Below are 15,286 nucleotides of genomic sequence, written 5' to 3' on the forward strand. Positions count from 1 at the left end.
GGGGCTACTGTACAGATAATATGACAATTTAAATGTTCCCAGCTGAGGTTTTAATGCATTCAGTTGTATGACTTTTCCATTAATCTGTGTCTTTCTTAAAACCGTCAAAGACGGTGGTGAATTTAAACTCTGAGTATGGAGGGAAGATGGATCTCTTCCTCACCTTCTTCTTTTGTTTCCCCTCACTCGCTTTTTGTTATGTATGCTTTCAATTAAAAATCACGGTGAATATAAATATTGTGTTGAATATGGTCAGGGTCATATTTGTACTGTTCTAACAATCACAGAGCCAAAATATAAAATAAATATTTTTCATGAGCGAAAAAAAGCCTGGCCAGTATTTCCCTGACTGGGGAATGTGATAGTTGTCATGTCTTTGTACTGTGGAGGGAAAATAAATGAGTAGCCAGTGCAGGCTGCATTATTGAAGAGAATCAAAGAGACGAGGGATTCAGGGAAAGGATGCAAGTTAAAGGCTCTGCAGCACTGATCAGGTAAAGAAACGGAACGGAACACATATATTCACACAATAACGCAAATGCTGAAGAAAATGCAGACAAACACGCAACAGAGGAGACAACACAATGAATGCAATGAGAACCGTCAGTCATTTAAGAGAAAGTGAAAATCACCACTTACTGTAATTTGTCATTTCAACCCTTTGCTTAAACCAGACCAAGCAAAAAAACCCAAAACAAGGTTGGAGGAACCAATAATCAAATCTGATCTAATCTAATCGAAACTCTATCTGCTGTGGAGCATTAACAGGCGTCAACAGCAGCAACAATTTGGTAATTTAGATTTGTTTGTTTTTTGTGTTCATTTTGAGATTTTTGCCTTATAAAGACAGGTGAGAGGGTCATTACAAACATAAAGTACATCCTCCAAAGACAACGATAGTCCTCAGCCAATTACCTGAACATTGGGCCATTAGTCAATGAGATACCATGCGTTGGTGCGTCACCCGAATCATTAAGAATCATCCTCGGGGGATCATGAATATCAATCCTGTGGCCATCTGGCAATATTAATTCATGGATATAGTATTTGCCAAGATATCTGCTCTTGACTGACCATCTAACTATAGATGTACTCAAAATTTGTAAATAAATAAATAAATAAAAACAGATTTTCTTTTTAAAAACTAACAAACAAAAATCTTTATGTCAACTGTCCAACATCAAATTCATCGAAGAGAATTTTGTGTGGACTACTGAGGAGGCAAGAAAGCAGAAGTTTACGATCCCTCATTGAAGCCACCTTGCAAAGATGTTTTTCTGACAGTAAATGGCAGACAGCTCCTTATAAATTTGAGGCAAGCTGTTAAGGGGATTTTGTTGTTTGGTTTTACAAATGAGGAATTAGACAAGTTCACACGGAATGGAAACCTCCAAAACAAATGATAAGCAAATCATTGTCAGTGGCTCTGGATTCATTCAGTTCCCTTCCCTTTTTTGGGGTTTGTAATGAAGAATGTGTACACGCATATGCATGCGCCCACGCACAGATCTGACACATTCTATGAGCTCTGAGCTCCTCTTAATCAAATGCAGCAAAAAGAAAATGAGTGGCTCCAGTTAAAAACCATGAGCAGATGACTGATGGTGTAACAGCAAGGGACAGAGACATTAGAAGAGGAAGAAAAAAAAGAGGAGGAGATGAGACGGGTAAAGATGGGGGTGGGGACTGGGAGAAAAAAACATCACGGTAGTAACCATAGAAATAGATTCTCTCCCCCAATCTGAGCTCTCATCCTTTTCCCTGTCTAATCTGCTAACGCTTCTTCTTCCCTTTCTGTTGCTGCTGCTGCTGTCATGATCCGCAGTCTCCAGGACCATTAACCTGCAAGAGCACTGCCATGGGGCTATAAGAAATGAAACCCATCCTCTTGCATTATTATCAGAGGTTAAGAAGCCAAACACCATTAGGGATAATTACAGTCCCAAAACCCATGCTATAAAAGTCAGAAGCCCATTGTGTTGCACAGTAACAGAGAAAAGCAAAATAACAGCAGCAAGGGTGGGAGTGTGTCTCTGTCTGGGGTTCCACCGCTCAGCAAACCCTCATTGACACACTCAGCCGCATACCAATCAGCGACCATGGCAAGATAATGCCAGCTCACATCCTCCGGTCCATTCATTTGATCCATCTATGCATCGGATCAACTGCGTTTGACCCCCCCACCCCCCAGAACATAATCAGGAACCAGAAGGAGAGAACAGCAGAGAACAGGGAGATCCCTCCCCTCCCTCACTCCTTGTCTGACACAGCATACGACCAAACCCATTCTGGACCCAACAGGCACAACACTAATGACAGGGACACAACACCAACTGCCCGGGGCACAACACTAGGTCACTCGGAACGAGGCTACCTGGAATACATTGTCGTGGTAATGAGGAGTCTATAGGCAGAAAAACAGCCAATGGTAGCAGGGGGTGTTTAACCAACAAAGGTGTGTTAGAGAGATGTATGCAGGAGGTCTCTGCGTTACAGAGGGAAAAAAAGCCAAACAATGCCTAGTAAACAGGTAGCACTTACTCAGTTTTGGCCAATGTTGTCAATGCTCTGCTGAAGAACCAGCCTAGAAAGGGCAGATCCTGGCCCTGGAAGCCCACTGGCAGAGCTCCTCGCTGGGCTGCTGAGGCTTGCCGGGGGGCTGCCTGCTCCGGCTCCTCAAAATTAGAGGTATCATCTTCCGCGTTCAACGCAGGAACAAAAGGCGGGAGAACTGCAGGAGAAAGGATGAGAGGAGGAAGTAAGAGAGGGCAAGGGGAAGAAAAGGAAGCAGTGGCGGACAAAGTAGCAAAAATAAAATGGAAAAAATAAAAAAAAAACACAACAAGGAGAAAAGGGAGAGAAAGGAAGGGAGGAGGAACGGAGGAGAGTGGTGGGAGCCTAGAGTGCGGTAAGTCGCGCGTTGATGCACATGCTGCCTCTCTGTCCCTCCTTCCCTCCCTCCCTCTTTCTCTCCCTCTCTCTCTCTCTCTGTCATATACACATGCTTGCTCACTCTCCCTCACTGCAGCAGAGCAAGCTAATCAGCTGGAGCCAAAGCTGAAGCATAAAGCTCTACCTGTGTCCAATTATCAATAAATCAATTTGCATTTTTAATACAAACATCCATGCCTGTGAGTCTCTTTTTTGTATTGCATTTATATTTATTACTCAAACACAATGAATTAAAACAATTAATATTCAGGGGGGAGGGGGGATCAATAAATCGTCTATACAATAAACACAGGCACAAGAAAGCTCTGTATCATAATCTGCTGATAACAGTGAGGATTTATTTGACATTGGACATTACAAGCGGAAATCAGCTCAGAACAACTGACTGGCATAACAATGTTTTGTAATTGCTTCAGATTCACAGAACGGACGGTTTATTCAGCTAAAAGATACGAGGTACTGTGCACAGCAAAAAAACACTCACCACCCCTGCAGCTATACGTTTGAAATTACTGAGCCACTGTAGAGCTGCGGTTCTTTAATGCGACTGTGCTTCACTGACAATGTCCATTTAATGTGAACGTTAGTGAGGGTTTGTTTTCCCACAGCTGTTCAGGTGAAAATGTCTCTTTGTCATTCAGTCTCAGATCAAATGGCAACAATGACGCCCAACAAACGCACGTGTATTTCCGCCACAGAGAGTGTGTCTGCTGTCGCTGGCGTAAAAAGATTTGTGCTGCGTCCGTTGAGAAGCAGATGAGTTGCAGATCTTTATTCTGTCTGCCGTGCTTCTCGTCTCTGCCTCCCTCCCATTCTCCTCCTCAGGAAAGAGCTGGCCTACTGCCAACGGCAGACAGAATCTCATTATTTTACTACCGACAACACCACTGGCAATGCAAATGCTGTTTTTAGTCTATGTGCAACTGCACGCATGCAGTACACTTATGCGTATTATAAACAACATTAATATTTGACATCATCTGTCCAGTGACGTGATTACAGTGACACAGTGCAATTTCAAGGCAAATTGAGCATTTTCACAATAAAGACAGAAGAGCAGAGTCTCAATGTAGAGGAAATCTCCTCACCTTGTCTTAAGTTGTTCCAGTCTACACTGGAGAAGAAAGAGTGACAGCGGAGTCCCTGGAAACCCAGTCGCTCTTTGGCTCCACACAGCAGTCTCTGCAGCAGATCTACAAACTGCTTACTGGCCTGCGGCTCCTCCGGAAACTTAAGATAACGCTGGCGGCAAACAACATGAACAAGGATTCATTACATAATACATAGACTGATCAGATATAACTAAATCAGACTGCATATTTCCATTGAGAATACTGGAAATGTAAGTAGACAGTTCTTCATTCATACGGACTATTGCAGATCAGATCAAGCTGTAATTCATCTCAGTACAGTTAGTGATGAGTACCTGAAAGTTTTGTATGTTGTGGATTGTTTTGGTGGAAGTGCCTCCAGAAAAAGGTGACCTTGCATAAATCATCTCATACGCTATAACTCCAAGGGACCACCAGTCACACTCAACGCCATAGGTGTTGTGAGCGCCCCCGTTCATGGCTGCCAGGACCTCAGGGGAGAGGAAGTCCTGGGTCCCAACAGGCACTGTGGGCGCTGCCACCTGGAAACACATCAATAAAAAACGATGATGTCACCTTCAAGCATCCCAAAGTTAATACACAGAACAAACTCTGTAATCTACTTACTGTTTTGTTGGTGTTGAGCCTGGCAGCTGATCCAAAGTCTGCCAGCTTAATGTGACCAGTGCGATCGATGACAACGTTCTCTGGTTTGACATCTCTGCAAGTGGATAGTTTAGAATGGATTTGATAGTGCTTTTACAGAGCTGTTTGTCGCCTGAGCACTGTAATGTGTCTGACGCTCTGATGACAACAGAATACATTTGTAAACTTCGGCAATGCTTTTGATGTTACATAACATCACACACATTGCTCCAGGTTAAATTGCAATGCTACATTTCTCATGTCTACTTAATGTTTTCTTGAGTTAAAAGGTGCACTATGTACACTTTTATAGGTCTATAAACAGAGATAGAGGCCTTGGTGCAAAGAATTGCAGCTCTAAAAGCTTGGATGAATTTGAGATGTACTTTAAAGCCATGTATTTATGTTTGTAAACAGAGCAAAATAGGCTTATATTTTTAGTGGGTGGTGCAGTGAGAACAACAATCTGATGCACATTTAAGAGTATTTGGCCTTCAAAGTGAAAGTATGCTGAATGAATCTTATTGACATTTCAATGTATGTACATGACTAATAATTTTTGCTGACTTAAAACAACAATAACATTGCCTTACGAAAAGTATATACCATGACAGGGCTATATAAGAGCACCAGGACCAACTTCAGCTCTTTGGCCATCCTTCTTTAATTGTGTTTTTCCTCAAAGCCTTGAAACATCAGTCCTTTATCTGTGGCTGGTCTCTTACCTGTGGACATAGCCCAGCTGGTGGACTGCACGAATGGCCTCTACCAGCTCGGCCAAATAGAACTGAGCCATGGACTCATCGAACTGATCCTCGTATCGGTTTAGCAAGGACATCAAGTCGCCGCCTGGCAAGTACTCCATTGCCTGAAGACACGTTTGCATGCAGTCAGAAATTGACAGGGTAAAACTATGGCCAGCACTTGGAATTTGAATGAGATTAAGATGAACATGCTGTTTAAAGATTTATGAATGTCTATAAATAGGCTTATATTTAAATTGAAAATCAAAGCAACAAGTGTGGGAGCACGTGTCTGAGCGTACATCAAAGCTCTATTCAGCTTAAGCTTATAGGGTGGTTCTCCTCATTATAGATTCTTGTTATGTAACACAGCATATAACTATTGCAGATTTATCTACGATACTGCAGTCAAAGGATTGGTCTAGAAAAGCTAAAAATACACCGACAATAACTGCAATAGCCTTGTCCGAGACACAGGCAAAAACAAGACATGTTAACAGTCAAAACAACATGCCACAACATTAACAAAAAAATGGGTCAACCTAATAAGCATCTTAAAAGTTTGGAAAAACTGATCAACCTCAGTCATGTTTGACTCAAGTTCTCTTTTCTGCTCTCTGCATGCTGAGATGAAAGCCATTGGTCAGGCTGATTTGAGCTATATGGTGGCAGCCATAACAGGCGAGAGCCCCCGGTGCATGAATGGTCGGCGAGTCTGAATGAAGGGGAGCATTCTCCAGTGTTACCTAGCAACAGGGAGACTGGGTGCCTCTCTGACACACCGATAAAGATGGATGCTTTGTATTTTCCTCCATGCTCAGTTAGGGAGCAGGGTGAGACAGAGGGGGAGTGAAAAGAGAGGAGGAGGAAGGATGGAGACACACATGCAGGGGGCATTATGGGAGGTATGAGGAGAGGGGGTGTGAAAGAAAAACAAAGGGCAGTATACAGCATGCTTTTTCTTACACCCTAAGAAAGTCTAATAGGTCATCAGAGAAAACAAGAGCCTTCAAGATGATTACAATGGACACTCTCTGTGAGGACAAAATTGACACTGTGCATAATGGCTGAAGATAAGAAATAACGACGTCAAATGTGAAGATCACCTATTAATTATTTATATCCACGATAAGCACATCCAGTGATCCAGAGGGTGTTTTACTGATTGCATTTAGAAACGGCTAGCTCTCTTGATTGACGTATTTTTCTCACTGTTTTTCAGTCTAAGTCTCTGGATTGTGGCATTGTGATTTTAGTTGCAGTAAGCTACTAAATCACAGCCAGGCTCAAAGACTACACTCAGCAACTCAGAGGCCCCATTCGGAGGAGTTGCCAGCACTGAATAATGTTGTTAATCTGAACAAAACCCTCGTGCCACTTGGCAGTACTCATGGCTAGCCTGCAAGCTAACATGATACTAACACGATAACACAACTCTGTAATTGCTGCAAGGTGAACCCCCCCCCCCCCCCCCCCCCCCAGGAAAGAAAATTACTATCTCCAGACTTTCTCCAGAAAGCATTTCTCCTACACCTTAAGCTTTTCCTTCAATGCTCACTTCAGATTCCTTCCTATAACATCTCATGTACAATTCTGACTGATCCTCCTGTCACATTGGTCATATTATGGAAAGCATAACTGTGAAAGAAAATGGATAAAGTACACCTTTGATTACAGTCGTACACACTGCTTCATATAAAAATAGGCTATGCTGTACCCTGAATAAAACAATAAAACATAAAAATCAAGACACTTCGTGTAGAAGCTGGCAACTTGTATACATTCAAGATTTCATTTGAGCAATAGTTGGACCCAGCGACCGCCGTCTTGGTGGATTTATTCCCTTATGAAGGAGGTCAGTCTGGGCTTCTAGTTTTTGAGTCCAGCAAGATGTACCGACTATTGTTTTCTTTAAGATGTAACTGTGGTTATGATAGCAAACTATGATGTCTCCCAAAATGCTGGGAGAAAATATGAATCATATGTAGATCACAAAGCCAAAATGGAGGAATGTTCTTTTACTCAAGTAACTGTCAACCAACATAAAGTACACACCAAAAAACATTCCCCACTGAGAAGAGATTTGTCTTGAAACCACTACACAAAGATTAACTTTATTGTCTTCTGAGAGACTCAAAGGTTTCTTTGTCTCCTGCATTGTTATACAATATAATCTAGTTTCACTCTATTGGAATTAGTTCAGGGTGCTGCTGACAGCTTCTACAACAATTGTTCTATGCAAATTCTGCTACATAGATATAATCTCAGTTAGATAAATGGGACTGAAGATTTCATGTAAAAACCCCAACAACTCATAGAAAAGTTATAATTCAAAACAGCTCACTTTTGTTAAAGTCATCACACCTATAAAATAAAATCATTAACATTAATTTAATCTGCCACGACAATGTTAAACCATATTATCATAGATGGTGCTATTACGGGTGATGTGGATGACTCCAGAGCTTTAAGTCAACATAAAAATCTGCAATTAAAACAGTTAACAGTTGTTGATGTGCCACGTAAATACTGTGAATGTATTAAAATATTCAATCCACAGAGACATGCGCACAGCTGATATACAGAAGCTCATGCCCCCAGCACAGATGTCCCTGCAATAATACAACTGGAGTTGATGTGAAAACATAGTGTGCAGTTTCTGCTCAGGCCCACGAGAGCTGACCAATCAGAGCAGGCTTTGTGGGAGGTGGGGGCCTTAAAGAGACAGGCACCAATACAGAGCATTCGGACAGAGGTGCTGCAGCAATGGATGTATGAGAAAAATAATGTGTGTTTTTTAACTTGATTGCATGTAAACATTTTTGTGTAGACACCCAAAATCAAAGTATTCTTTGAAAGTATTCAAAAGCGAGATTCTTCTGTTGAGGACATATGTATGTAAAATAGTGATTTTTTTTCCACCCTCACAATCAGAGAAAAAACCTGCAGCCTCACCAGGTAGACATGTTCTTTATCCTGGAAGGCATGGAGAAGCTGTGGGAGCCAGGGACTGCTGTTCAGAGCCAGGATCCTTCGCTCCTCCTCATGAAAAACCACCTTGAGAAGAATTGAAAAGGATATGCATGAGCAGCCAATAGCAAAGCTGCAATTGTTACTATGATTAATACATCAGCCATACACCAGGCTACAATCTTGAGCACTTTAATGCGGTTTAAATGTATTCTAAACTTGTAGGATTATTCAGTTAAATCATAGGATACCTTAATGCACATATTACACAGTTGGATGATAAAGACTGCTGCTCTCCTTTCCTGGTTTCAGTTCAGGTTGCTAGATGGGTTGCCATTTAGAATTATGTTAAGTAATTACAGGTGGCATGAGCAAAACATTTCTTGTTCAGACAAGTTGCTCATTGTATTGCTCACTCAAGAATCATGTCGCAGCTCATGTACTATTCTGACTCAGATCTGCTCTATTAGTCACATGCCAGAGTGCACAGCTGTGGAATAATGTACCCACATTTGCTCTGTTGTATTTAACCCTACAACACCCTCCAGTGGGCCTTTTACAGACTGCAACTTTGGGACACCAAGTAGGCTGATACACAAAAAAAATGAATACAAAAATTAAAATCACAACACTTGCATAACACTTTTATGTGTCCTACAAGTGAAGTTGTGCAGATGCTTTTCTTCTTGACTACTTTCTCATTATCATTCATGTTTATTTGGTGATAAGCAGCACAGTTTTGTGGTCAGTATTTGACATTGTCAATATTATATATATATTTTTCAAAATCCTTTGTTCATATGAATGTCCATGTCATGGTTATATGAAATGTGTCTAAAGTCAATTCTGAACCTTTACAATTCCCAAATCATAACTCCTACAGCAACTGAGCCCAGCTTCAGCTTTTGACAGGGGGTTGAAAGAAATGCTCAGAAAAAATAGGCCACCGCAGACATTTTGATTTGTCACAGCAGGAAAATCACAGGTGTTACTAACAACATTAACAATGGCTTCATGTCCAAGTAAGCCATGACAATGTGACAGTGAGCCAGCAAGCAGAGTTCCAGGACCGTGAAACTGAAGCCACTAAATTGAATTCAGCAGTCCTTTAATCTATTATTTTCTCCCGTGTTTTTCCTACTGTCACATATAACAATGTCATCTGTATAGAGGACCTATAATGTGGAAAAGCCACAACATTAATACAATAAAAAATGGCAATGACCTTTCTAAAATGTATTTTCTATATTTTACTGTTACAGTATTTTGACTCAATATGAATCTTACATTTTCTTGAGTGCGTAACACTGTCTTGTCCATGACTTTCAGGGCACAGACATTCCCAGTGGCCTTCTCCCTGACCACTTGGACTTCGGCGAAGTGGCCGCGACCCACCACTGCACGCACTTCAAAATCATTAAGACAAGGCTGCAGGTCCTGCAGCTCAGAGACCACTTCAGAAACTGTTTCAGAAGACACACAGAAGAAACACATAGATGTTTTATACCTATAGTCTCTGAGGAATGAGGTGAAACAACTACACATATCGTTACATGCTGGTACAGTTATTAAATAAGTTCTTCAAAAATCTGGCTGGTCTTGATATCACCATGCCAATACTGGTTCTGTGGACTGTATTTGCTGATTGTGGAATCAGATTTTAGTGATCTCTTTTTGGGATGATATGATATTATGACGTAAAAACTGCAAACTAGAAACAGAATAAGAGCATCATGGTATGAAAAACAGCAACTGCAAAATGGAGGTTTATAAACATAAATAGGTGTGCTTTAAAGCAGAACTAAATAGAGAAAAAAGCCAATGTGTTGGAGAAAATATTGGACTGGCTACAAATATCAAACAAAGAAATTTTACACATGTGCAAATTATATGCTTACACTTCTTGACAAAGTTTGCCACATGATGTATCTTCATAAGTTCTGGGGAGGTACACTCTTGGTACAGAAGCAGCAGCGCCTCCAGAAGCTCTTCCCGTCCTACAGTGCATCCTCCCTGCTGCCCACACAGGCTGACTCGGCCCTGAGGACAATACATAAACACAGGAAAAGGAAGTCAGCTACTGACAGTTAATATTGCTGATTTCGAACTGTACAAAGTATTTAGGGCGATGCATATATACTGTTGGCAGAATTGGGACAGCTAAGGGACACATTGCTTTACCTGAAACACCTGATTGAGTCGTGAGCTGCGGCTGGTGATGGGCTCCGTGGAGGATGGCAGCGTTTTCAGGCTTCCCTGACTCACATATTTGAACTTCAACATGGCTTCTTGACAACAGATAACCTGAGCAAATTAAACAGAGTAGGTCGATGTTTACTTAAATGTAATGCGTTAGCTTGTTAATGACATTCACGACGGTAGTATGCGGTTCAAGCAAGACCAAGGAAATAATCTGTCAACAGATGTCAACAAAGCGTCCCGTTAGCATGCTAAGTTAACGTTGGCTAGCATTGCCAAACTTCGCCAACAGTCAAAACGTTAATGCGACACGCATGAGTATCGTTCGGATATATTTACAGAGACAAAACAGTACGGTATAACATCACTCACCAGACTGCCATGCAGGTAACTAGACTTTTAATACACACAGAAACATTGACGTGCTACAGAGCACACTGTTTTCCTCTCGGCCAACGTTGTTTCCGGTCAACTTTCAAATTTTGCGCGTTCTCTGCCCACCTCTAGAGCCTGCTGAATGAGGGCGGGGTCTGATTGGTTGGCTGGTATTTTCTGGGCGGGTCCAGCTATTGTTTTAACCCAATGACTGCTGTTGAATCGCTTGCTGTTGAATGAAGGTGGCGTTTGATTGGAATACTGGAGTTTTATGGGCGGGCGCAGCTGTTGTTGTAAACCAATGACTGATTTGTCACCCTGCACTGTCCCTGTTGCTCCCCTCAAGAATGAAAGACCCTCTCACAGAAGAAAGGTATTTTTGATATTTGAAAACATCATACGCTGAAAATTATCATCATACAGTAATATTAAAAGAAATACTAATAATATGGTAGATATAGCTGCTAATGATTTTAAATACCTTCTCTAACCAATTTTATACTGTATTTGAAAAAAGGGGAGTATTGTAATTTTGTAGGGTTTTTTGGGAGATCAGGGGAGGGTCATGTAGTATTTTCTTTTGCTTACCTAATAGTCTGTTTTACGTCAGCCTCCCCTTACAAGATTTATCATCTATTAAAGAGATCAAGTAGTTACATCAAGAAGATTATTTTGCATGCGCCCACAGCTTAGTATGGATCATGAAGGTGTGTTTTGAATGCAGAAGTTCAATTCCATCTGTGTCGGAGCTTTATTTTTCCACATCAACATCAAACAGGCAGCTAATGTCTGTTTCGAAAAACACAATTCAAGTAGATCTTATTAGTTATTACTGACTGAATATCTCTGGTGGGCTTCTTTCACTCTCTTCTAAAATGTTTCGATCTATGAAAGTTGTTGATTCAGCTTAATATGTCAAGTTTGTTGACCTTGTCCATTCAACCCTAATTATTCAGACAAGGTTCAGTTAACACATTTTTAAAGCAGTAGGGGAACTTCTCAAAAATAGATAGCATAGCATAGATCTTTCAGAAAAAGGATTATGAACAAACTAAAGTGCCCCATAACTGATGATGCCATGTTGGAATTGCCTTCAGTCAGCACTGTGATGCAAATCCACTTTAAATTGAATGTATCAAAACATTTGCAGCCAAGATCTAACACAGGACCTCGCTTTTTGGATGACACTAAATAGCAAATTCAGAGCCCTTCCCAGTCCTACAATTTTTGTACTGTTCCTAAACTGACCATTATGCCTAAAAAGGAGTGCCCCTTTAAGCATAATTACCACAATCTTTTAATGCTGTATCCCAGTCTAAACTATCACTGTTACTCCTTATAAGCCTCATAAACCACCTTGCAATCTTAAGAATACTCTCAACAAAGCACATCCCTAATATTTCTTTATGCACATGCAATAATTTACACATAACCAAAATCAGGACCAAAACCTTTATTTCCAACAGATTTACATGTTTCATTGTTGTCAGTTCCAGTTTTCCGAACTTGCTTAGTCAGATATTCTAGGCTAACAGGGGGCATAGTGTAGCGATCAGGGACTGGCAAGCTGCCTTCAGCTTGCCCCAGTTGGTGTAGGACGTGCTGGAGGTGTTGGGTTTAAGGCTGGGGTTGAGTTTGAGATTTGGGGTTGGGAGCAGGATTAGGGTTGGGTGTAGGGTTGGGGTTGGGATTGGGATTTGGAGTAGGATTGGGAGTGGGATTGGGATTGGGAGGTGTGGGGCCAGGGGCAGGGGCTGGGGCAGGGGCAGGGGCAGGGGCTGGGGCAATATAGCACCCTCTCTTGTGCCACTGCATGTCCCGCACACGTCGGACGGACTGGATCTGAGGTGCAGTGGCTCCCCAGTCGTTCCAGTGCTTGAATTCTCCCTGCTCAAACACATACTGGCGCCCTCTGTAGCCTGGATACATATATCCCACCCACCTTCAGAGGGGAGAGAAAGAGTAGTGTACAGCATTTCTGGGACATAATGATGACATAGTAAGAATAAGAATTCTTCTTTAAAAAACAAAATCACTCGGGAGGTTGCAGCTTACGTTCCATTGATAACTTTAGCACTGGCCACACGGTCTTGGAAACCATAAGCCCACAGACTGGGGACATCATCGTCGACAATCTCCATCTTTCTACCTTCATAGCCTGCGTTCTCAAACAGGTGGAATTTATGATCAGCGCTGTCCTGCAGAGACAAACAACAGATCTGAGCATGACAGTAAGTTACCCCTGCTAATGTTACCAGTAGTTAAGTAAAAAGTACATTTACTCAAGTACTGTTATTCAGTAAAAACTGAACTGAACTCAACTTGTAGCTAACTTAAGAATTTCCAATTTATGTTTACTTTATACTCCACTGCATTACGGGGCTAATATTGTACTTTTCACCGCAACATTTGTCTGACAGCTTTAGTTACTTTTCAGAATCCTGTCCAGTGAAAACCATCGTTCTCCAAATGTGTTGATGTTGAATGCGATGAAATGAAGGATCAAGTGTTTCTATATGGGTTGAGAAAATGTTCCTACTTATAGATAAATAAACTATGAAAAAAACCCTCTTGGATTGGGTCAAGTAACGCATCGTCGCAAGGAAAACCTGAAGATACCTGCTTCTCACATGACGGTGACACCACACACACGCACACACACACACACAGTATTATCTTACAAAATGCAATTTGCACTGCAGTGGATCAAACTACCCAACAGCATATAAAGAAGTTAAAATGAGCTTAACCATAAACATCTGCAGCAGTAAAACACCACATAAACATTATTGTGTGAATAATAATGATTCAGTGATATGATATAAAGTATAATATTATAGTATTCAGTATACATTATAAGTACTTTAAGTACATTTTGCTGATAATACTTACATATAGATTTTAAATGCAGGACTTTCTCTTGTAGTGGAGTAATTTCACTGTGTGGTTTTAGTACTTCTACTTAACTAATGGACCTAAATATTTCTTCCATCACTGAATGTTGCACCGGTTATACTGACCACTTTCAGAGGCCTGAATGAGCAGAGGCTGTAGAAACTCTGGCAGTTGGTCCAGGCGCTCCACCGAGGATACTCTCCTTTCTCTAACACAAACTGCTCTCCTGCATAGCCTGGACGCTCAAACCCCACCCATCTGAGGGTACACAGAGAAAAGGCATTACACAGAAACGTGCAAACAAGGTCAAACAACTAGAAGAAAGTACGCAGAGCAGTTTAAAAAACAAAACAAAGGGATTACTCACGGTCCAGACTCCACAATGACTGAGCCGATTCTCTGTGTCTTCTCAAACGCATCTTTACATTCGCCAGACAGCTCCACCTTCTTTCCACGGAAGTTCTCGTACTCAAAAACTGCCAACTGCAAGACAGGTGGAGAGCTGGATGATGTTTGATCTCCGCCGTTGCAAAGAATCACACTTCATTCCATTTCTGGCTTATTTCAACACACACATACACTTCAATTGGGTACCTTATATGTGGCTCCAGCCCCTCCTTGGCCCTTGTCTGCAGGCAGTTGGTCTGGGTTTCCCTGCTGTTCTGTCATTTTCTCTCTACAAAGCACAGCAATTACTTTATTTAAGTGGCATAAGTGACAACATTAGAGAGATTTTTTAACTATTTGAAAGAAACATTTTAAATAAGCTCACTGGTAGGATAAAAATGTCCTCTTTTCAACTGCTTGGTTATAATCTTTGTTCACAAATCTCATATATCAGCAAAACATCTGCAGACTTAAACTTGTTTGTCACTCAAATCCTGTCAATTGTATATGTAAGAATAACGCACTAATGATGCACAAAAGGCTACTTAAGAAGCGAGCACTTGGATGCAGATAGAAGAGGGGACAGGGAGAGAGTTAAAGAGGAAGGCCCGTCGGAGAGAGGGAGGATCTTCATCTTTTGTTTTTACCTGGATGGCTTGTGCTTCACTGCACCACGTACAAGCCACGCTCTCCGTCTTTTCTCTTTCTTTTCTCTCTTTCCTGTCTGTCTCAGTGTGAGGGTGTGTGTGGGTGTGGAGGCCTGGCGAGCGGTCGGTTGAGGCCAGTGGGGGTATTTATGGTTTATTTCTGGCCACAGCAGCAAAAAGCCTGTTGATGCAGCAAGTCTGTCGCACCCATTGTGTCCATCACACTGCTTCTCAATAGGCTTGCCCCTCTGTCCCTGGCACACTGGCAAACGCTGCCCAGCTCTGCCCATGCTGCCATCCTGACCATGATCCTATAGTGGGCACACGCACTGACTGCCTGCCAAGAGAATGAACAGAGATCAGTCTCACTCAGCAGTATTGG

General features: G+C 41.7%; 2 protein-coding genes across 9 annotated transcripts in view; both read right to left on the reverse strand.

Moving 5' to 3' along the window:
• cita (citron rho-interacting serine/threonine kinase a) overlaps positions 1–11,098 on the reverse strand; it is a 41,091-nt gene extending 29,993 nt beyond the window's left edge. For 7 of the 8 annotated variants that reach the window (XM_030419712.1, XM_030419710.1, XM_030419713.1 and 4 more), the window contains exons 1-10: positions 10,973–11,098; positions 10,583–10,705; positions 10,300–10,441; positions 9,689–9,864; positions 8,387–8,488; positions 5,414–5,556; positions 4,671–4,764; positions 4,379–4,585; positions 4,041–4,194; positions 2,542–2,731 (exon numbers count right to left, since the gene is read on the reverse strand). In XM_030419712.1, coding sequence (XP_030275572.1) covers positions 2,542–2,731; positions 4,041–4,194; positions 4,379–4,585; positions 4,671–4,764; positions 5,414–5,556; positions 8,387–8,488; positions 9,689–9,864; positions 10,300–10,441; positions 10,583–10,684 — 1,310 coding nt within the window. In that variant the 5' untranslated portion in view covers positions 10,685–10,705; positions 10,973–11,098. Of the gene's footprint in view, positions 1–2,541; positions 2,732–4,040; positions 4,195–4,378; positions 4,586–4,670; positions 4,765–5,413; positions 5,557–8,386; positions 8,489–9,688; positions 9,865–10,299; positions 10,442–10,582; positions 10,706–10,972 lie in introns of those variants that run through there. The other variant, XM_030419706.1, reaches the window with a different exon arrangement.
• Positions 11,099–12,443: 1,345 nt separating this feature from the next.
• LOC115583926 (beta-crystallin B3-like) lies at positions 12,444–15,254 on the reverse strand. Its single transcript, XM_030421179.1, has 6 exons — positions 14,905–15,254; positions 14,465–14,546; positions 14,238–14,353; positions 13,996–14,128; positions 13,031–13,173; positions 12,444–12,917 (listed from the first exon to the last, which is right to left on the reverse strand). Exons 1-6 carry the CDS (start codon positions 15,192–15,194, stop codon positions 12,593–12,595), a joined length of 1,089 nt encoding a protein of 362 aa, XP_030277039.1. The 5' UTR covers positions 15,195–15,254; the 3' UTR covers positions 12,444–12,592.
• Between the last annotated feature and the right edge of the window lie 32 nt (positions 15,255–15,286).

The sequence above is a fragment of the Sparus aurata genome, chromosome 6 (assembly GCF_900880675.1).
Source record: "Sparus aurata chromosome 6, fSpaAur1.1, whole genome shotgun sequence".
NCBI classification, from domain to species: domain Eukaryota; kingdom Metazoa; phylum Chordata; class Actinopteri; order Spariformes; family Sparidae; genus Sparus; species Sparus aurata.